The following is a 15,246-nucleotide window of genomic DNA, read 5'->3' on the forward strand; positions in this document are numbered from 1 at the left end:
AAACCCCTGTTTTAGAAATCGCTAGACGCTAGTCGGGCGGTCGGGATGGGCCTAGCGCCTAGCGAGAAAATCGGAGATTAAACGGGGATTAATCGGGGACTAGTTTTAGGGTTATTTTATTAAATTAATAGTAAATTAAAAATATATAGTACTAAACATATGTATAATTCTGTTTATGTGAAAAAAAAAATATCAAATAAAATATAAAGCTATAGTATTGTCTTTAAAACTACGGTAAATACATAAAAACGTAATTTTAATTAAAAGTTTGTACATTAGTTATCGTAAAATATCATAAACTCTTAATTTAAATGTTTAAATAACAAAAATATATATAATTGATTTATATTTGGCTCCGAAAATAATCGGTTTATACAAAATTAAGCGGGAATTAATCGGAATAGACGGTATAATCGGATAATCGATGCTAGGCGGGGATTAGTCATTAATCGAGGCGGGGAGGGTGGGCCTAGCGATTTTACGAGGCGTAATCGGTGGTAGGCGAGGATTTTTAAAACAATGACTCAAATAAGTTCAAAATAAAGACACTGCAACTACGAACGTAGAGAAAAAAAGGAGACATGAACAAGTTCATAAGTTGGCATATGGCAAGACCAGTATATGATACAACATGTTTTCTGCATTGTTCATGAAGATTTAATATATATCTACTCCTAAATATAGTTACTGGCACCTTATAAATTACAGTCAACCTCAATATGTCATCACCACCATATATATATTTCCCAAGTCATCATCTAAATCAAAATTGACAAAAACTGGTATATGTACAATCTTTTGATCTTGAAACATCGTTTCTCTAGAACACGAGTAGTTTTGGTGCTGCATTCACAAGTTATTTTAGCACCATATTGGAAATCCAAGGCTTCTTAGATTACTTGATTATATATTAGACAAATAATTAGCTATACCTTAAGCTATAGGAAAACAAGATTCTTTATAGTTCGACTATATAATAAATAAAACTTAGAAGCCTATGATATTTGTTCGGGCCACCATAAAGTATAATAATAGAATCTCATAATAAAAATCAGCCGATAATCATAAATGTACCTACTTAAGAAAAAACCATCCAATCGTTGACGCAACTTACAGTCAGTCAGTCACGCACTCAAAGCTTAATTAAAAGTTTAAAGGAAATAAGGTCTTTGAAACTATGAAATACCAACATAGAGAAAAGAGCTAGGAGACATGAACGACTTCATAAGTTGACAAGACCAACAAAAGCAAATTGTTTTAAGAGAGGTTTAATACCTAGTCCCAATATAATCCCCGGTACCTGCTCAGTTGTAGTAGACCTTCATGATCTGAGTCAGAATCAGAGTTGACAAAAGTGATACCATCAGTTGAGTTGTCCGGGCGTCTGAACTCTTTGATCCTCTCCAAACATTGCTTCTTAAGAATGCCGACACGGTTGATGTCGAAACACTTGCATGCTTTCAGCGATTGCTAGGGGATAATCACCATCATCACATACGGTGCGAAACGATATGTAGCCTGACCATCCTGAGGAGTTTAGCTTCAATGTCTTTAGATGTGGGCAAGCACGGCCTATAGCTTTTGAATCCAGTCTTAACGCTGAGTGTGAGACCTCGAGGGTTTCAAGGAATGGAAATTTTGCGATTGCGTTCACAAGTCCTTCGTTCGTCATCCTTTGATGAAGTCCAAGACTTATCAGATTCCTTGATCTGCAAATAATTTTGTGTGGCCGAGTTAAATCATAAACTAAGAACAACAACAATAAAGAGAAATTTTCAAAGTACTAATCAACTCAGGAGGAGCATGTAAAATAAGAAGAGCAAATAATGGAGTGTTACAAGCAATGCGTTTGGGACTCTAGTAATGCTTAAGCAAGTATATGGTAAGAGTTCTTAAAGCTGATGATATTGTTCTTAAATATATATGCTAATAATCTAACTAATTGTTTTCATCAACCATGAAAAAGGATACAGTAAGTAAAACAAAACAAAGACTCGAACAATGTGAGAACTAAGAAAACTTTAAGTTTCAAGGCATACATTCTCGAGTAAAAGTAAAATATGACTATCCAAATTCCATTGAATCAAATAAAAGCCGTTTAAGGGATAGAGAGAAGAGAACCTTTCGGCGATGTAGCTGATGAGTTCATTGGTCGCGAAAACATCAAGGTGGATCTCCAGCAAGCCGCCCTGGCTGAGATCAACAGCGTGACGGCACAAGATTTCGAAATCCAAGTCGCCCACTCTGCGGTTCCCCAGGTCTCGCATGTCGATTTTTTGCCACATAGTACGGTCTTTACAGATGCGTCGCCACGATGTGCACACCTTCTGAGCGTTTTCAAGTATCTCAACTGCACCAAGTCGAAGCAGGATTGAAGACGTCAAATCCGACGGAAGCTCCGCCCAGTTTCTTGACTCTTCTTCGTCTTTCATCATCAGCGGAGGCACCAAAGTAGAGGAAGGGGCAGACATTTTTTGAGGAGAAGTGAAGTGTAGTGTGTTCGGACCTTTACGGCTCCCGTCTCTATCTCAAAATTTAGGTTACGTAGTATTATGTGGTACAATTCATGCCACGTATTATAATTAGGCTCAAGCTCGACAGAGCAAGGCTAGACGCACATGTCGCGAATAACACTCACGCGCTAATTATCATTCCTCGATTTTCTAATTAGGCAAAATACATTTTCACCACATCACTGATATTGTCATGAACAGCGTATCTTCGACTCCATTCGATTTTAGTATGAAATCGAGAAAACGTGGAATAGACTCGTTCATATTTAAGTACAATTTAGTAATTCGGTTTGATTTTGTTAATCAGTTGTATACTATTATCTTTTTGTGTGAATATGTAAATTTTATTCACAAAAAAAAAAAACCTTGTTTACATTAATATATATGCAACCTTGTTCTTAGAAATTTAAACCATTACCTTGAAAGAGGGAGTAGATACGCTGTTCATGACACGGGGTTACGGATGATGCCATCAACTTGTTTCATTGTGTTTTCATGTTACATAGAAGTTGGTTCTCCGTTCGCTTCTCGAGGGTTCCTTTCTCTCCATATCCGAGTAGATTATGGTTTGAAAACATGTCTCCGTTGAAAACATACCTCAGTATACTTTTTAATTCTGCTGAAATTTTTACCAGAGATGAGAGAGAGAGAGCAAATCCTGAAATTGTGAAACATGTCTCTGTTGAATGATGTCGTGAGAGTGATTTTATATTAGATCGGAAAACTGCAGCTGGCAAGAAACAGTTGTATCTTATATTTTACATATGTCAAATTTGATAAAATTAAATAATGGATAAATGTGGTTAGATAGATGAATGAATTGCTAATTTGAATGAATGATATCCAAAATAATAGTTATTGTTGGGATACAAACCAAGTCCCACATCTGATGTTTAAAGAGACTATCATTAATATATAAAGGGTCAATCCACTAATTGCCAATTGGTTTTTAGTTGAAAACCCAAGATAACCCCAAATTTAACATGGTATCAGAACCCAAAGTTAAAATTCTAGTGGACCTAGAAAAGTGAATATAGACATGGCTCTTGTTAACCCGAGTAATGGGGGCCCAAGAAGGGGTTTATTATCGGTCCAAGTGGGATCAGTTCGAGATGGAGTTATCATCTCGAAGAGGCGTGTTAAAATCCCATATGTGGTCGGGTTAGGGTCAATCCACTAATTGTCAATTGGTTTTTAGTTGAAAGCCCAAAATAAGCCCAAATTTAATAGTTATTGCAACATGACTTCAAACGGACATCTGAAGTCAACACAAACTCGAACAAGCTCAAAAGAACTTGTGTCATAGTTGATAGTAGTGATCAACATAAGCGTATCACAATCTTAACAATCACACGTTATGACCAACTAATAATGCAGGCCTTGTCAAAATACACGCGCTCATAAAACATTTGCCACTACATCATATCTAGGACTCCATTGATTTTAGTAAAATACTAAAAGAAGTGTAGCTTTACTTTATTTAATTCTACATATGTCAAATTTAATAAAATGAAATAATGGATAAACCATCTCCAGTTATGTCCTTCTACGTTTTTTAGTTTTTACTATAAAATAGAGTAATTCGAAAAATACAATAAAGTTTTCTCTTACGTCTGATTTTATTATTTAGTCTATAAAAAATATTGAAAAGTAGAGAAACTTTAAATATAGACTAATTATATCTTCAACTCTATTTTAGAATAAGATATAGAGTAAACCAGATTAAAGAAGATATTAAATTTACAAGAAAAAGTAGAGTAGAATTGAGATGCCCATAAATGAAAGAATACTTAAACTGAATGAACCATATGACTAATACTATGTTGTATTGCAGATGGCTTCAAAACGGACACTGAAGATAAGACACGCTCAAACAAGTTCAAAATAAGGACACCGCAACTATATATGAACGTAGAGAAAAAAAGGAAACATGAAAGAGTTCATAAGTTGGCATTGGCAAGACCAGCGTATACACATCTTTTCTGCATTTTTCATAATATTCAATAGGTAGTCCGAAATATAGCTAGTTACTGGCACCTTAAAATTATAGTCAACCTGAATATGTCATCACCACCATAATCTGAATCAAAATTGACAAAACTGGTATCATATGGGTCACCAGTACTGGTTGAGTCATTTTCGGGGGGTTTAGAATCTTTGATTATCTTGAAACATCGTTTTATCCCCGACAAGGTTAACTTGAAACACTTGCGTAATTCAAAGTGTTTAGGTCAGGGTTGTTATTCAGACTGGCGTATTTAGCTTCAATGTATTTAGCCGTGCTTTTAAAACACATGCTTTCACAAAAACACATGATTTGACAAAAACTAGTACAGCATCATTAACTTTTAAGTGAGAGCGCTTGTAACCAAGCAATTTAGCTTCAATGTATTTTGCCGTGGACAAAAATTAATGACCTATAAGTTTTTACATTACTCGATTAGACAAATGAAACTTAGAAGCATGTTTATGATATTTGTTCGGGCCATATATAAAGTATATAATAGAATCTCATAATAAAAATCATCTAATACCCACTTAAGAAAAAACCATCCAATCGTTGTCGCAACTTACAGTCACGCACTCAAAGCTTAGAAGTTTAAAGGAAATAAGGTCTTTGAAATTACCAAGTACCAACATAGAGAAAATTAAAGAGGAGACATGAACGACTTCATAAGTTGACAAGACCAACAAAAGCAAATTGTTTTTAGAGAGATTCAATACCTATTCCCCAGTACCTGCTTCGTCGTAGTTGACCTCGATGTCGCTACCACTATCATAGTCGTAGTCGTAGTCAGAATTGTCAAAAGTGATATCATATGGGTAATCAGCGGTTGAGTCGTCCGGGCCTTTGAATTCTTTCATCCTCTCCAAACATTGCTTCTCAAGATTTCCAACAAGGTTAATGTTGTAACACTTGCGTAAATCAAGGTGTTCCAGGTGAGGACAACCGTCAAGAATGGCGTTCAAGCCAGTGTCAGTTAATCTGTCCCCAAGAAGCTGGAGGTGGCGTAGTTCAGGCATGCTTTCAGCGATTGCTAGGGCATAATCATCATCACAGTTGACGAGACCAAACTCATCTAACCCATCATACACTGACCCTGAGGAGTTTAGCTTCAATGTCTTTAGCTGTGGGCAAGCGTGGCCGATAGCTTTCAGGTTCAGTCTTAAACTTGTGTGTGAGACCTCGAGGGTTTCAAGCAATGGAAGTCTTGCGATTGCGTTCACAAGTCCTCCGTTCGTCATAGCTTTGAAGAACATTTGAATTCCAAGACTTTTCAGATTCCTTGATCTGCAAATAATTGTGTGTAGAGTTAAATCATAAACTAATTAAGAACAATAGGGATTAGAAATTCTCAAAGTACTAATCAACTTAGAAGCGTGTCAAATAAGAAGAGCAAAGAATGACGGCTTACCAGCAATGCGTTTGGGACGTCTATTAATTAGATGACTCAAAAAATAAAACTCTACGGATGCTTTAAGCAAGTCTATGATGATATTCTCATATATGCTAATAACGAGTAACGGAGTGAAACAAGACACAAGACTCGAAAAATATGAGAACTAAGGACTATTAATTATCCTTCAAATATATCTGTGCATCTAATCCCAAACGTAGAGTACATAAAGGAAAACTTTGAGTTGCCAGGGTACACATACTTGTGTTAAATTAAGTAAATGACTATCCAAAGCCATTACTAGCAGATCGCCAGATCCAGTAAAAGGATACACAAAACAAAAAAAAACAACAAAAACTTAACAATTTTAAGTTAAACAAATTCTTGCCCTAATCCACACGAGAGAGAGAGAGAAAAGGAACAAACACAATTCAGATATACTCGGACAATGTGTGTCTAACTATTCCCAGACAGTGAAATCAAATAAAACCCATAAAACAGAAGAGAACCTATCGGCGATGTAAGCAAGGAGAGAATCGGACGAGAAGTACTCAAGGTTGATCTCGAGCAAGCCGCCCTCGCTGAGATCAACAGCGTGACGACACAAGATATCGAAATCCAAATCCTTCAATCTTCGGTTTCCCAGGTCTTGCATGTTGATTTTTTGCCACATGGAAGGGTTCTTACAGATGCGTCGCCACGGTTTGCACACCTTCTGGGCGTTTTCAAGTATCTCAACTGCACCAAGTCGGAGCAGGATCAAAGACGTCAACTCCGACTGAAGCTCCATCCAGTTTCTCGGCTCTTCTTCCTCTCTCATCATCAGCGGAGGCACCAATGTAGAGGAGGAGGCAGACATTTTTTTGAGGATAAGAAGTGAAGTGTAGTGTGTTCGGACCTTTTTATGGCTCCCCCGTATCTAATTCAAAACTAGGGTTACGTAGTATTTTGTTTATGTGGTACAATTCATGCCACGTCTAATAATTAGACTCAACACTCGATAGCTTAAGGAAGATCAAGCAAGGCCACACGCATATAGCGAATAACACTCACGCGCTAATTATATTTCCTCTTACTTCCTAATTAGGCAAATTACATTTCCCACCACACCACTGATATTTGTCATGAATAGAATATCTTGGATTCCATCCGATTTTAGTAGGAAACTAGAATAACCCGTCAGCATAGTTTGAAATTTTTTTTGTTTATTTTAAAATTTTTATTCAAAACATCGTATATATGTTTATTTTATTTTTTAATTTTTTTTTCTTTTTGGATGGAACACTATGCCATGAAATTATATACTGAATATAACTAATGAAAATAACATCTATTTTGTAAAATCTATTCTAGTATATTTGGATTTTGACCCGCGGTATACCGTAGGTTAAGTTAAGTGATAAAAAAAAAAAAAATTTGTTTGTTAATTTTATTTGATTTTTAGTCTTTAAATTATATATTATATTTTGATTGTTAATTTTATGGTTTAACCCATAGTATACTGCATATTAATTTTAGGACCAAATATATAACATATGTTTGTCAAAATCATCTTGACCGAAAAAGCCTACCAAACAATATTATTCCAAACTTTAATTTAATTCAAGAAATTATATTTCTTGAAATTTCAACCTGTGCCATAGCAAAAAATCATATTTCTTGAATTTTTTTCATATTATAGTGACATATTATTGACCCTTGCTATAACAAATCAAATTAGAGTATTTCTAATTTTTTAACTTTTTGATCTATCATATATTTATGATATTCTTAAAAATTTCAAATTAAACTATTTTTAAATATTTCAAATTAAATTATTTAAAAAGTTTATAGTAGTATATAAAACTACACAATTCAACAAAAGAAATATATGAAACTGAATTTAAATTTTCAAATTTTGACCCCTTACTCAGTCAAAATTTTAGCTGAAAAGATTTTTTTTTAAAGAAAATAAAGAAAATTTGAGAGATTTTATTATATTTCTTTAATTGCCTAACATTATATATGGTTGTGTAAATATACAATATCAGGCGTGTTTAATAGAGAAATATTTTGTTAAAGATTTGTTTTTATTGTTTCATTTGTCTATATATTTAATTTCTTTCAGTTAAATTATTCTTTGGAATATCCTCTTTGAGTGTATTCATTGCAAGTAATTAATAACAATGCAGGTAAAGTAATTATTTTAACCCCTAAATCTTGGTATGACTAATGAAGTCAATCCGTATAACCTATTTTGCAACCAACTAATGAATCAAGTAATAACAATAACTTTATAACCAATAACTATTATCTAGTCTAGCAAAAATAATTTGTGTACTTCCGAAATATTAAATAGGAGATCAAACAAAATGTGGAATAAAATCGTTTCTATTTTAATAAATGTAATTCGGTTTGATGTTGTTATTTCTTTGTAATTTAATAGAATTAAAAAATGGAAAATGAGGAAGCTGAAAATAAAAGATGTTTTTTTAGAAAATTTGTTTCATCTATATATTTGGTGGTTAAATAGGCTTTATAATAATTAAAAACCTATTATACCTTTAATTATGAAATTAAATCAGTTGAGGCTTAATTAAAAAACTTTAGTCAAATTAATAACCACCAAAAAATAAGTGGTTTACTAATTAAGTGTGTCAAATTAATCTCTTTTTTATGTGCTTTTAATTTAGATTATTCAATCAACAGTAATCTAAATAAATTTCCCATCAAACATATATTTTTTTGAATGTTAGATACTATATTTATTCACTTTTTGAGTTTTCAATTGATGTTATTACTTTTTTGTAATATGAAAACAGTATTACCATTCTTTATTTGATTTTTAGGAAAATGTGATGAAGACATTTAAAATACATACATATATATATATATATATATATATAATTAACTTTTAAATTTAAATCAATACAAAGACTAAATTTCATAGAATATATACTCCAAATTTTGTTAATCATATAAAATTGGAACCTATAAAATTCCATATTCTAAAACTTTCAAAGCTGAAACATGACGAGTGTAAAGTCAATATGGCTCACATTTTCGGGGGTGACGATCTTGGTGTGAAATAATGACGTTGAGATATATTAGTGGGGATGAATTGTGATATCCTGATTTGTGGAGATGTATAAAATAATTGATTTGGTCATATACGTCATTAAAGTGCACTTATGTTTTCGGTCAAAATTCATGAGATAAATAATTAGTCATTTATTTATTGTTAGATTTTTTCCGAAGATAGTTTGCTTTCAAATAAATACCGAAGGTGGAGATTTTGGAAACGAAACGATTTAAAAAAAACATATTTAATATATCTTTTAATATCTCATTTTCTTGTGAAGGTATCAATTTTAGGCGAAACATAAACTGTTTCACCATTCGTCGCTCATGGAGATAATCTAAAGTAAATCAGACAAGTGTAAATTGTAATCTTCATGTCCAATGAATAAGAACAACAAATACATTAGATTAAAACTAATTTTTATCAAAATAAATTGTATGCATAAATCTGATATTTTTTTTTTTTTTTTTTTTCAAATAGAACCAAAATGGGAAAGTTTGAACAGAGGAAAAGAAAAAACACAGAAACAGAGAAACAGAAACAGAGAAACAACAACATTATAACGCCTCACCCCTCACTTGATCATGAAGCCAAGAAGGCCCTCCAAGTGAAAGATAAGACTGGAACCGACCATCTCTTGTAACGCTTGTGGCAATCGCCATTGCTACCTTGTTGGTAGTAGTTGCAACCAAGTAACATCTCCAGGCAGAGAACTTAGACAACGCCATATGTATTTCATTCAATATCAGATGAAACCAAGGCCAAACCGAGGCCAAACCGACGGATTATTAACAGCCTCACTGACCATAGAATTATCCATGACAAACTCTACCTTAGGTATTTGCAGAATTGAGACCGCTTCACTTGCCCACAGGAAGGTTCTCAAAGCCGCAAGGAACCGTGAGTCTGGAGCTGTAAGTGCATCTCTAGCATGATAGAGTACCTGTCCTTGAGAATCTCTCATGATCCAAGATCCACCCGACAACCTGGATCCTGTTCTCCATGAAGAACCAATATTGCACTTAACAAAACCCATTGGAGGCTTACACCACTTGATCTCCAATTTGCTCTGCCTTACACTTCGGGGATGATCTGCATAAGAAGGTAGAGCCTGAACCGCAAACCATTGAGAAGAGTTGTCCTGCGCAGTGAGCACCATATGTCGAAGATCACCATGTTTCCCTTGAAAGACCAAAGTGTTGCGATGTTTCCAAATTCCCCAAAGCAACCAAGGTATAGCATAACGTATCTCCTCTGGGATTGTATCATTTTGGATCAGAGACCATAGGTGTTCCCGGTTTTTATCCACATCTACCTGGGAGAAACCACCATTTGGAAGTGGGACATTCGCCAGAGCGAAGGCTTGACGAGCTACCGGACAGTCAAAGAACAGGTGACATATTGTTTCTGCTTGAAAACCACAACTCGGGCACCGAATATCTCCTCCACAACCTCGCGATGCTAGACGTTCAATTACCGCAAGAGCACCTGAGAGCAGTCGCCACAAGAAAGTTTTAATTTTGGGAGTTGTCTTTATCTTCCATACATTCGCCTTGAGCTCATTCCTATGATTCACAACTGCATCAGTAGGTTCGTATATTGATGGAAGTGTTTGTTTCAACCAATAACCACTCTTAACAGAGTAGGAGCCCGACTTAGAATATGGCCATATATGACGATCCCGGCTTCCAACCTTGATAGGCATTGCTAAGATTTGATTTGCATCATCCGGGGGGAATAAAGCCTTCACTTTCTCCCTATCCCACTGAGACTGATTAGATATTCGAAGCTCAGACACACGCAAATTGACTTGAAAAAAAGTTTGCAATCTAAAGGGTGCTCTGGGATGCTTGTCAAAAACCCACTTGTCCAGCCAAACCATGGTATCACATCCATCCCCAATGGTCTTCATTAAACCTTGTTTAAGTAACTCACGCCCATGTAATATGCTTCTCCACGCGCATAAATCTGATATTAATAAAAGGATATATATAAGTATCAAAAAGATACTTTCTTAAAAAAAAAAAGTTATTTAAGTTTAAGTTTAAGTTCTATAAACACACACATCAAGACAAATAAGTAAAGTCACAGAAGTGATGATATACGTTTTATTTTATTAAAGAGCATACATAAATCTGATAATAGATTTTTTTTTTTTTTTTTTGGAACAAAGAAATCTGATAATATATATACATATATATATATATATATATAATTCAATCGCCCATATCGCTGATTGATTATCTATCAATAATGTTTGCAACAACATCGTCCAGCAACACACTGTCCATCCTTGTACTTCATGAAGGTACAGTCATACCGACATTCATAGTTTCCATACATTTTTGTACATGGTCTAGTGCACGAATCATAGTTTGATGCTTCAATCACTATAACACATGTAGGATTTATGTTAAAAGAAAAAGTAAAAAAACGGTTTTATATTTTTTTCTTTTAAAAAAGTAAATTTTATATTCAATCGTTACATTTAAAATAACAAATAATATTTGAAGAATAACAACATACCTGATGAAGCCAAGACGCCAGAGTTGGACAATGAATTTGTCAAGATCACTACAAGAAAAAAAATAACAAAAGTTTTTGTGATACTCATTATTTTTGTTCTTACTGTTAATTACTTTTCTGTTTCTAAGAAAAGAAAAGAATAAGTATGTGCTTCTCTAAATCCTTACAAAAGTCTCTATTTTATTCAACTCTCTAGTCAATCTAGTTATTTAATTTCATTTTTATTTATTGTCAAAAGTGAATCTTCCATATTATGCTGATAACATTATTGTGGTGGTAGACAAAATCTAAAATATAATTACAGATTGTCATTTATATACTGAAGGGTATCTAAAATACACTCAGTCAAAGATGTTTTTGGTAACCATTTAAGTAATACTGTTGATGACTATCATTAGGTCTAATATATATATATATATACCATTAGTATATGAGAAATACCCTTCAATAATACTAATCTATATTTTTCTTCTAAATCTAGCACACACAGTTAAATTTTCCAAAACTAGCATTTATGAATTAACATAATAATTAAGAAAAATCGAAAAGGGAAAAATTGATATAACTTTTTTGTTCACATCGTCTCTTTACCTAACCTCTCACGAAATATATAAAATGGAGATGACCCAATTTTTGTGTGTTTCAACGGAGATTACCCAATTCTCATTGCTAATTCTCACAAGCTCCTCCTTGTCCCCTTTCTATATCTATCTCGTAATCTCATCCTTCGTGTTGTCACCTTTAACCTGAAGCGAATCTTCAAGAGGTTTTGTTCTTCTCCCCTGCATTTTTGGTTAGATGTACTTTTTAAGAATGTCGATTCGATATATCTCTCGAAATTGTGCTTTGAGGTCGAATTAGAGAGAGGCTAACGGTGCTGAACCGTCAACGGTAACGCTATTGGGTACAGATTCGTCATGCGAAGGTCACAATGGTTTTGTCGGCAGCGGTGCTAGTCATGACGGCGTTAAAAGAGCTGGAGAGAGATAGGAAGAAGGTGGAGAAGATTAAGCATAATGTTTGGTGATGTGATTGAGATTGCTAGGATCATAAGGCCACTCATAAGGAATTGAGTGGTTTAGTGAGAGAGATCTTGGGGCCTTGTGTTTCTGTTGGGTCTACTGTGGATGGTAAAGATCCAAAGGATATTCAACAAGATATTCAAGATGGTGAAGTTGAAGTTCCTGAGAATTGAGATGAGGTTTGTTTCTTTCTTTTAGTTCTTCTATTTAAGGTTTTAGTTTCTTCTTATCTTTTTTTATGTTTTATATTTTAGAGAACAACAACGACTTAACTTTGTTTTGGATAGTTATTGCAAATTTTTTTTATATATCCAGCTCCATGTTTATGCTTATTTTGATTCTTATATGAAATTCTTAAACTTGTCATAGGAATCTGAATATGCGTTTCTAATATGTTTGTCTGTTTAGTTGAGAGTTTGTGTAGAGAATTAGATAGAGACTTTATATATTATTGATATTGTTTAGGAGATTAAAGAGTGGATGGTTTTGTTGGTACATTATTGAAACGTCATCAGTTGATGATTGCCATACTCTTCTAGCATAAGGTCCTTCACATGGTCTTATAGGTACATAACTTTTGTCCCAAGCTTTGCTGCTGTTACATGAATGCTCAGAGTCCAAGGGACCAGTAACATGTGTTCTTCTTGCACTGGTATGAGTATTTTTTGAAGAAGTTTCAGTCTTAGAACTGTCTCATGCATTAAAGCTAGACAGATTTGGAATGGGTTTTATGAGAATGGTAACTGCTAGTGTTACTGTTAGAAGTATGTTTGCTTATTACTTTGAAATTTCATTCATATGTTAATCATCATAGAGTTTCTCACAGAAATAATGATTGGAATTAAGCTTTGTCTAAAATTCAGGAAGCATTGTCGAAAATTTAGAAAGGATCCATAAATATTAGGAAGACCTTCCTGAACAGATTTTATGAAGTATTTTAGTGTTATGCCTCTGATGTCTTTAAAATGTTTCTTTACAAAATAGAATTATCTTCTGTCTTGTGTTGTGTTGGAGAAGCGTGTGATATCTTTGATGTGTTTCATTCTAATGTGGATTTTTTGTTTACATATTGATTTCAGCAAAAAAAAAAAAAGAAACAGTGTAAGGAAGCTGAGTATGTTGTTCCAAAGAAGAAACGTAGAGTTGATGATGAACAAGATGTTCCATGGTGGAGAACCCAACATGTTTAAACCATCCTGAATTTAAGCAAAAACACTTTAAATATTTAATCTTTTTTAACTATTATTTTCATAAATACCATCCTGCATTTCAAGAAATCATTCCTAAATATTACTGAACCCTTCATAAATTAAAATATATGTGTTTCTAGATATGTATTTTTGTGTATTTTGGATCAATGTGTCAAATATTAGTAGATTACTCCATTAGTGAGGGATAACGATTTTATTTTTATGCACATTCTAATGTTTGGAAATCTAGACTTTTTGATGAAAGTCATCCTGAAGTTCAAGGTAATCCTTCCTGAATTTCATATAATACTTCCCGAATTTCCTATAATCTTTTATGAAGTTCAGTCACAGTTAAGACAAAGTGCTAACATTATATATATATATATATATATATATATATATATATATTTGAAAATGTTATACATCATACAAGTACCAAAAAATCTATAAATGTTTCTCAAGCATTATATATTTCTAAACAACATAGAGTAAAATTGGATAAAAGAACACAATATGTCATTTGCATATTTCCAAAGCATATTTGCATCTTGTGTCATCTGCAGATACATCACGTAGCTTAGAGAAACCTTCAACCCTATTTCCTGTGATTAAAATTGAAATCAGTGAATAAGTTTCAGGAAAGTTTTCATGAATTTGCAACAATGTTTCCTTAATCTTCAAATGTGACTAAGAAACAGATCAATACAAGATCAACAAACAGCAAACATGTAACAATCAAAATTATTAAATCCTAAACCATCACAACTTTCCCTACTAACACAAAAGGTGAAAGTGACTCTCTCTATTACATTTAATAGACTTCTACTCCTCTAAAAGAGGAAATTGAAGTGAAGCTAGTGATTAGTGTCTACAATGAAGTACAATGTACACAACCTTGAACATGAAATTCCATATCCATATACTATGAAATCATATAATCACTACTACTAATGCTTTGGTTTTATTAGCATAAAAAAAACTCACCACTGTAATTTTCTTGAAGGAGAATGACTTGACCAATTGTTCATGTTAGACTCCACTCAACTCTACGCTTCCCATGCATATGTTATCAACTAACCTAAATTTCCAGAAGATACAAACAAATCATGAATAGTAGACAAATAATCCTAGAAATTGTATTGACATGGTAGAGGAAACATCCAATTACATTCAAAATCAAATTTGTTGTTTTTACAAAAGGCAAAAGAACTTTTGGTAACATACGATCGATCTGTTCTAAACAATGGAGCAAAAAAACAAACTTTCGTCACTCCCATTATAGGATTTATCATTGTTGAAGGTCACAAACGGAAAATTCCCCAGATCCAACACCAGCTAAATTATTCAAATTAAAATTAGAGATACAGATTGGGACCGGGAAGCTTGGGCTATCTCTTCTTTCCGAACCAGAGCTCGAAGATCTCTTTATTCCTTAGATTCATCTTTGAATTTATGTGCTAATTTTGGACTAAAAATTTAAATTGGTGCTACTTTGTCAATTGTCCCGAGTATATTGTTGATGACTATCATTATGTA

The 15,246-nt window shown here is 33.6% G+C and overlaps 3 protein-coding genes across 3 annotated transcripts; all 3 read right to left on the reverse strand.

The window, feature by feature from the left end:
- Positions 1 to 1,042: 1,042 nt before the first annotated feature.
- Positions 1,043 to 2,519, reverse strand: LOC104707711 (putative F-box protein At4g05475). The gene is made up of 2 exons (XM_010424136.3): positions 2,122 to 2,519; positions 1,043 to 1,709 (listed from the first exon to the last, which is right to left on the reverse strand). The coding sequence occupies exons 1-2, from the start codon at positions 2,469 to 2,471 to the stop codon at positions 1,418 to 1,420; spliced, it is 642 nt and encodes a 213-aa protein (XP_010422438.2). The 5' UTR covers positions 2,472 to 2,519; the 3' UTR covers positions 1,043 to 1,417.
- A 2,508-nt stretch (positions 2,520 to 5,027) lies between these two features.
- LOC104707712 (putative F-box/LRR-repeat protein 21) lies at positions 5,028 to 6,800 on the reverse strand. Its single transcript, XM_087460962.1, has 2 exons — positions 6,421 to 6,800; positions 5,028 to 5,805 (listed from the first exon to the last, which is right to left on the reverse strand). Exons 1-2 carry the CDS (start codon positions 6,768 to 6,770, stop codon positions 5,238 to 5,240), a joined length of 918 nt encoding a protein of 305 aa, XP_087317088.1. The 5' UTR covers positions 6,771 to 6,800; the 3' UTR covers positions 5,028 to 5,237.
- Positions 6,801 to 11,192: 4,392 nt separating this feature from the next.
- Positions 11,193 to 11,657, reverse strand: LOC109126079 (putative defensin-like protein 55). The gene is made up of 2 exons (XM_019229158.2): positions 11,499 to 11,657; positions 11,193 to 11,362 (listed from the first exon to the last, which is right to left on the reverse strand). The coding sequence occupies exons 1-2, from the start codon at positions 11,584 to 11,586 to the stop codon at positions 11,220 to 11,222; spliced, it is 231 nt and encodes a 76-aa protein (XP_019084703.1). The 5' UTR covers positions 11,587 to 11,657; the 3' UTR covers positions 11,193 to 11,219.
- Between the last annotated feature and the right edge of the window lie 3,589 nt (positions 11,658 to 15,246).

Source organism: Camelina sativa, chromosome 8 (genome assembly GCF_030686135.1).
Source record: "Camelina sativa cultivar CO46 ecotype springtype chromosome 8, ASM3068613v1".
Taxonomy (NCBI): Eukaryota; Viridiplantae; Streptophyta; class Magnoliopsida; order Brassicales; family Brassicaceae; genus Camelina; species Camelina sativa.

Coding starts and splice junctions, on each gene's coding strand:
- LOC104707711 (XM_010424136.3), bottom strand. CDS start 2,471: ATGTCTGCCCCTTCCTCTACTTTGGTGCCTCCGCTGATGATGAAAGAC. Junction 1,710..2,121: donor ATCAGCTACATCGCCGAAAG/GTTCTCTTCTCT, acceptor AATTATTTGCAG/ATCAAGGAATCTGATAAGTC.
- LOC104707712 (XM_087460962.1), bottom strand. CDS start 6,770: ATGTCTGCCTCCTCCTCTACATTGGTGCCTCCGCTGATGATGAGAGAG. Junction 5,806..6,420: donor CTTGCTTACATCGCCGATAG/GTTCTCTTCTGT, acceptor AATTATTTGCAG/ATCAAGGAATCTGAAAAGTC.
- LOC109126079 (XM_019229158.2), bottom strand. CDS start 11,586: ATGAGTATCACAAAAACTTTTGTTATTTTTTTTCTTGTAGTGATCTTG. Junction 11,363..11,498: donor TGGCGTCTTGGCTTCATCAG/GTATGTTGTTAT, acceptor CATGTGTTATAG/TGATTGAAGCATCAAACTAT.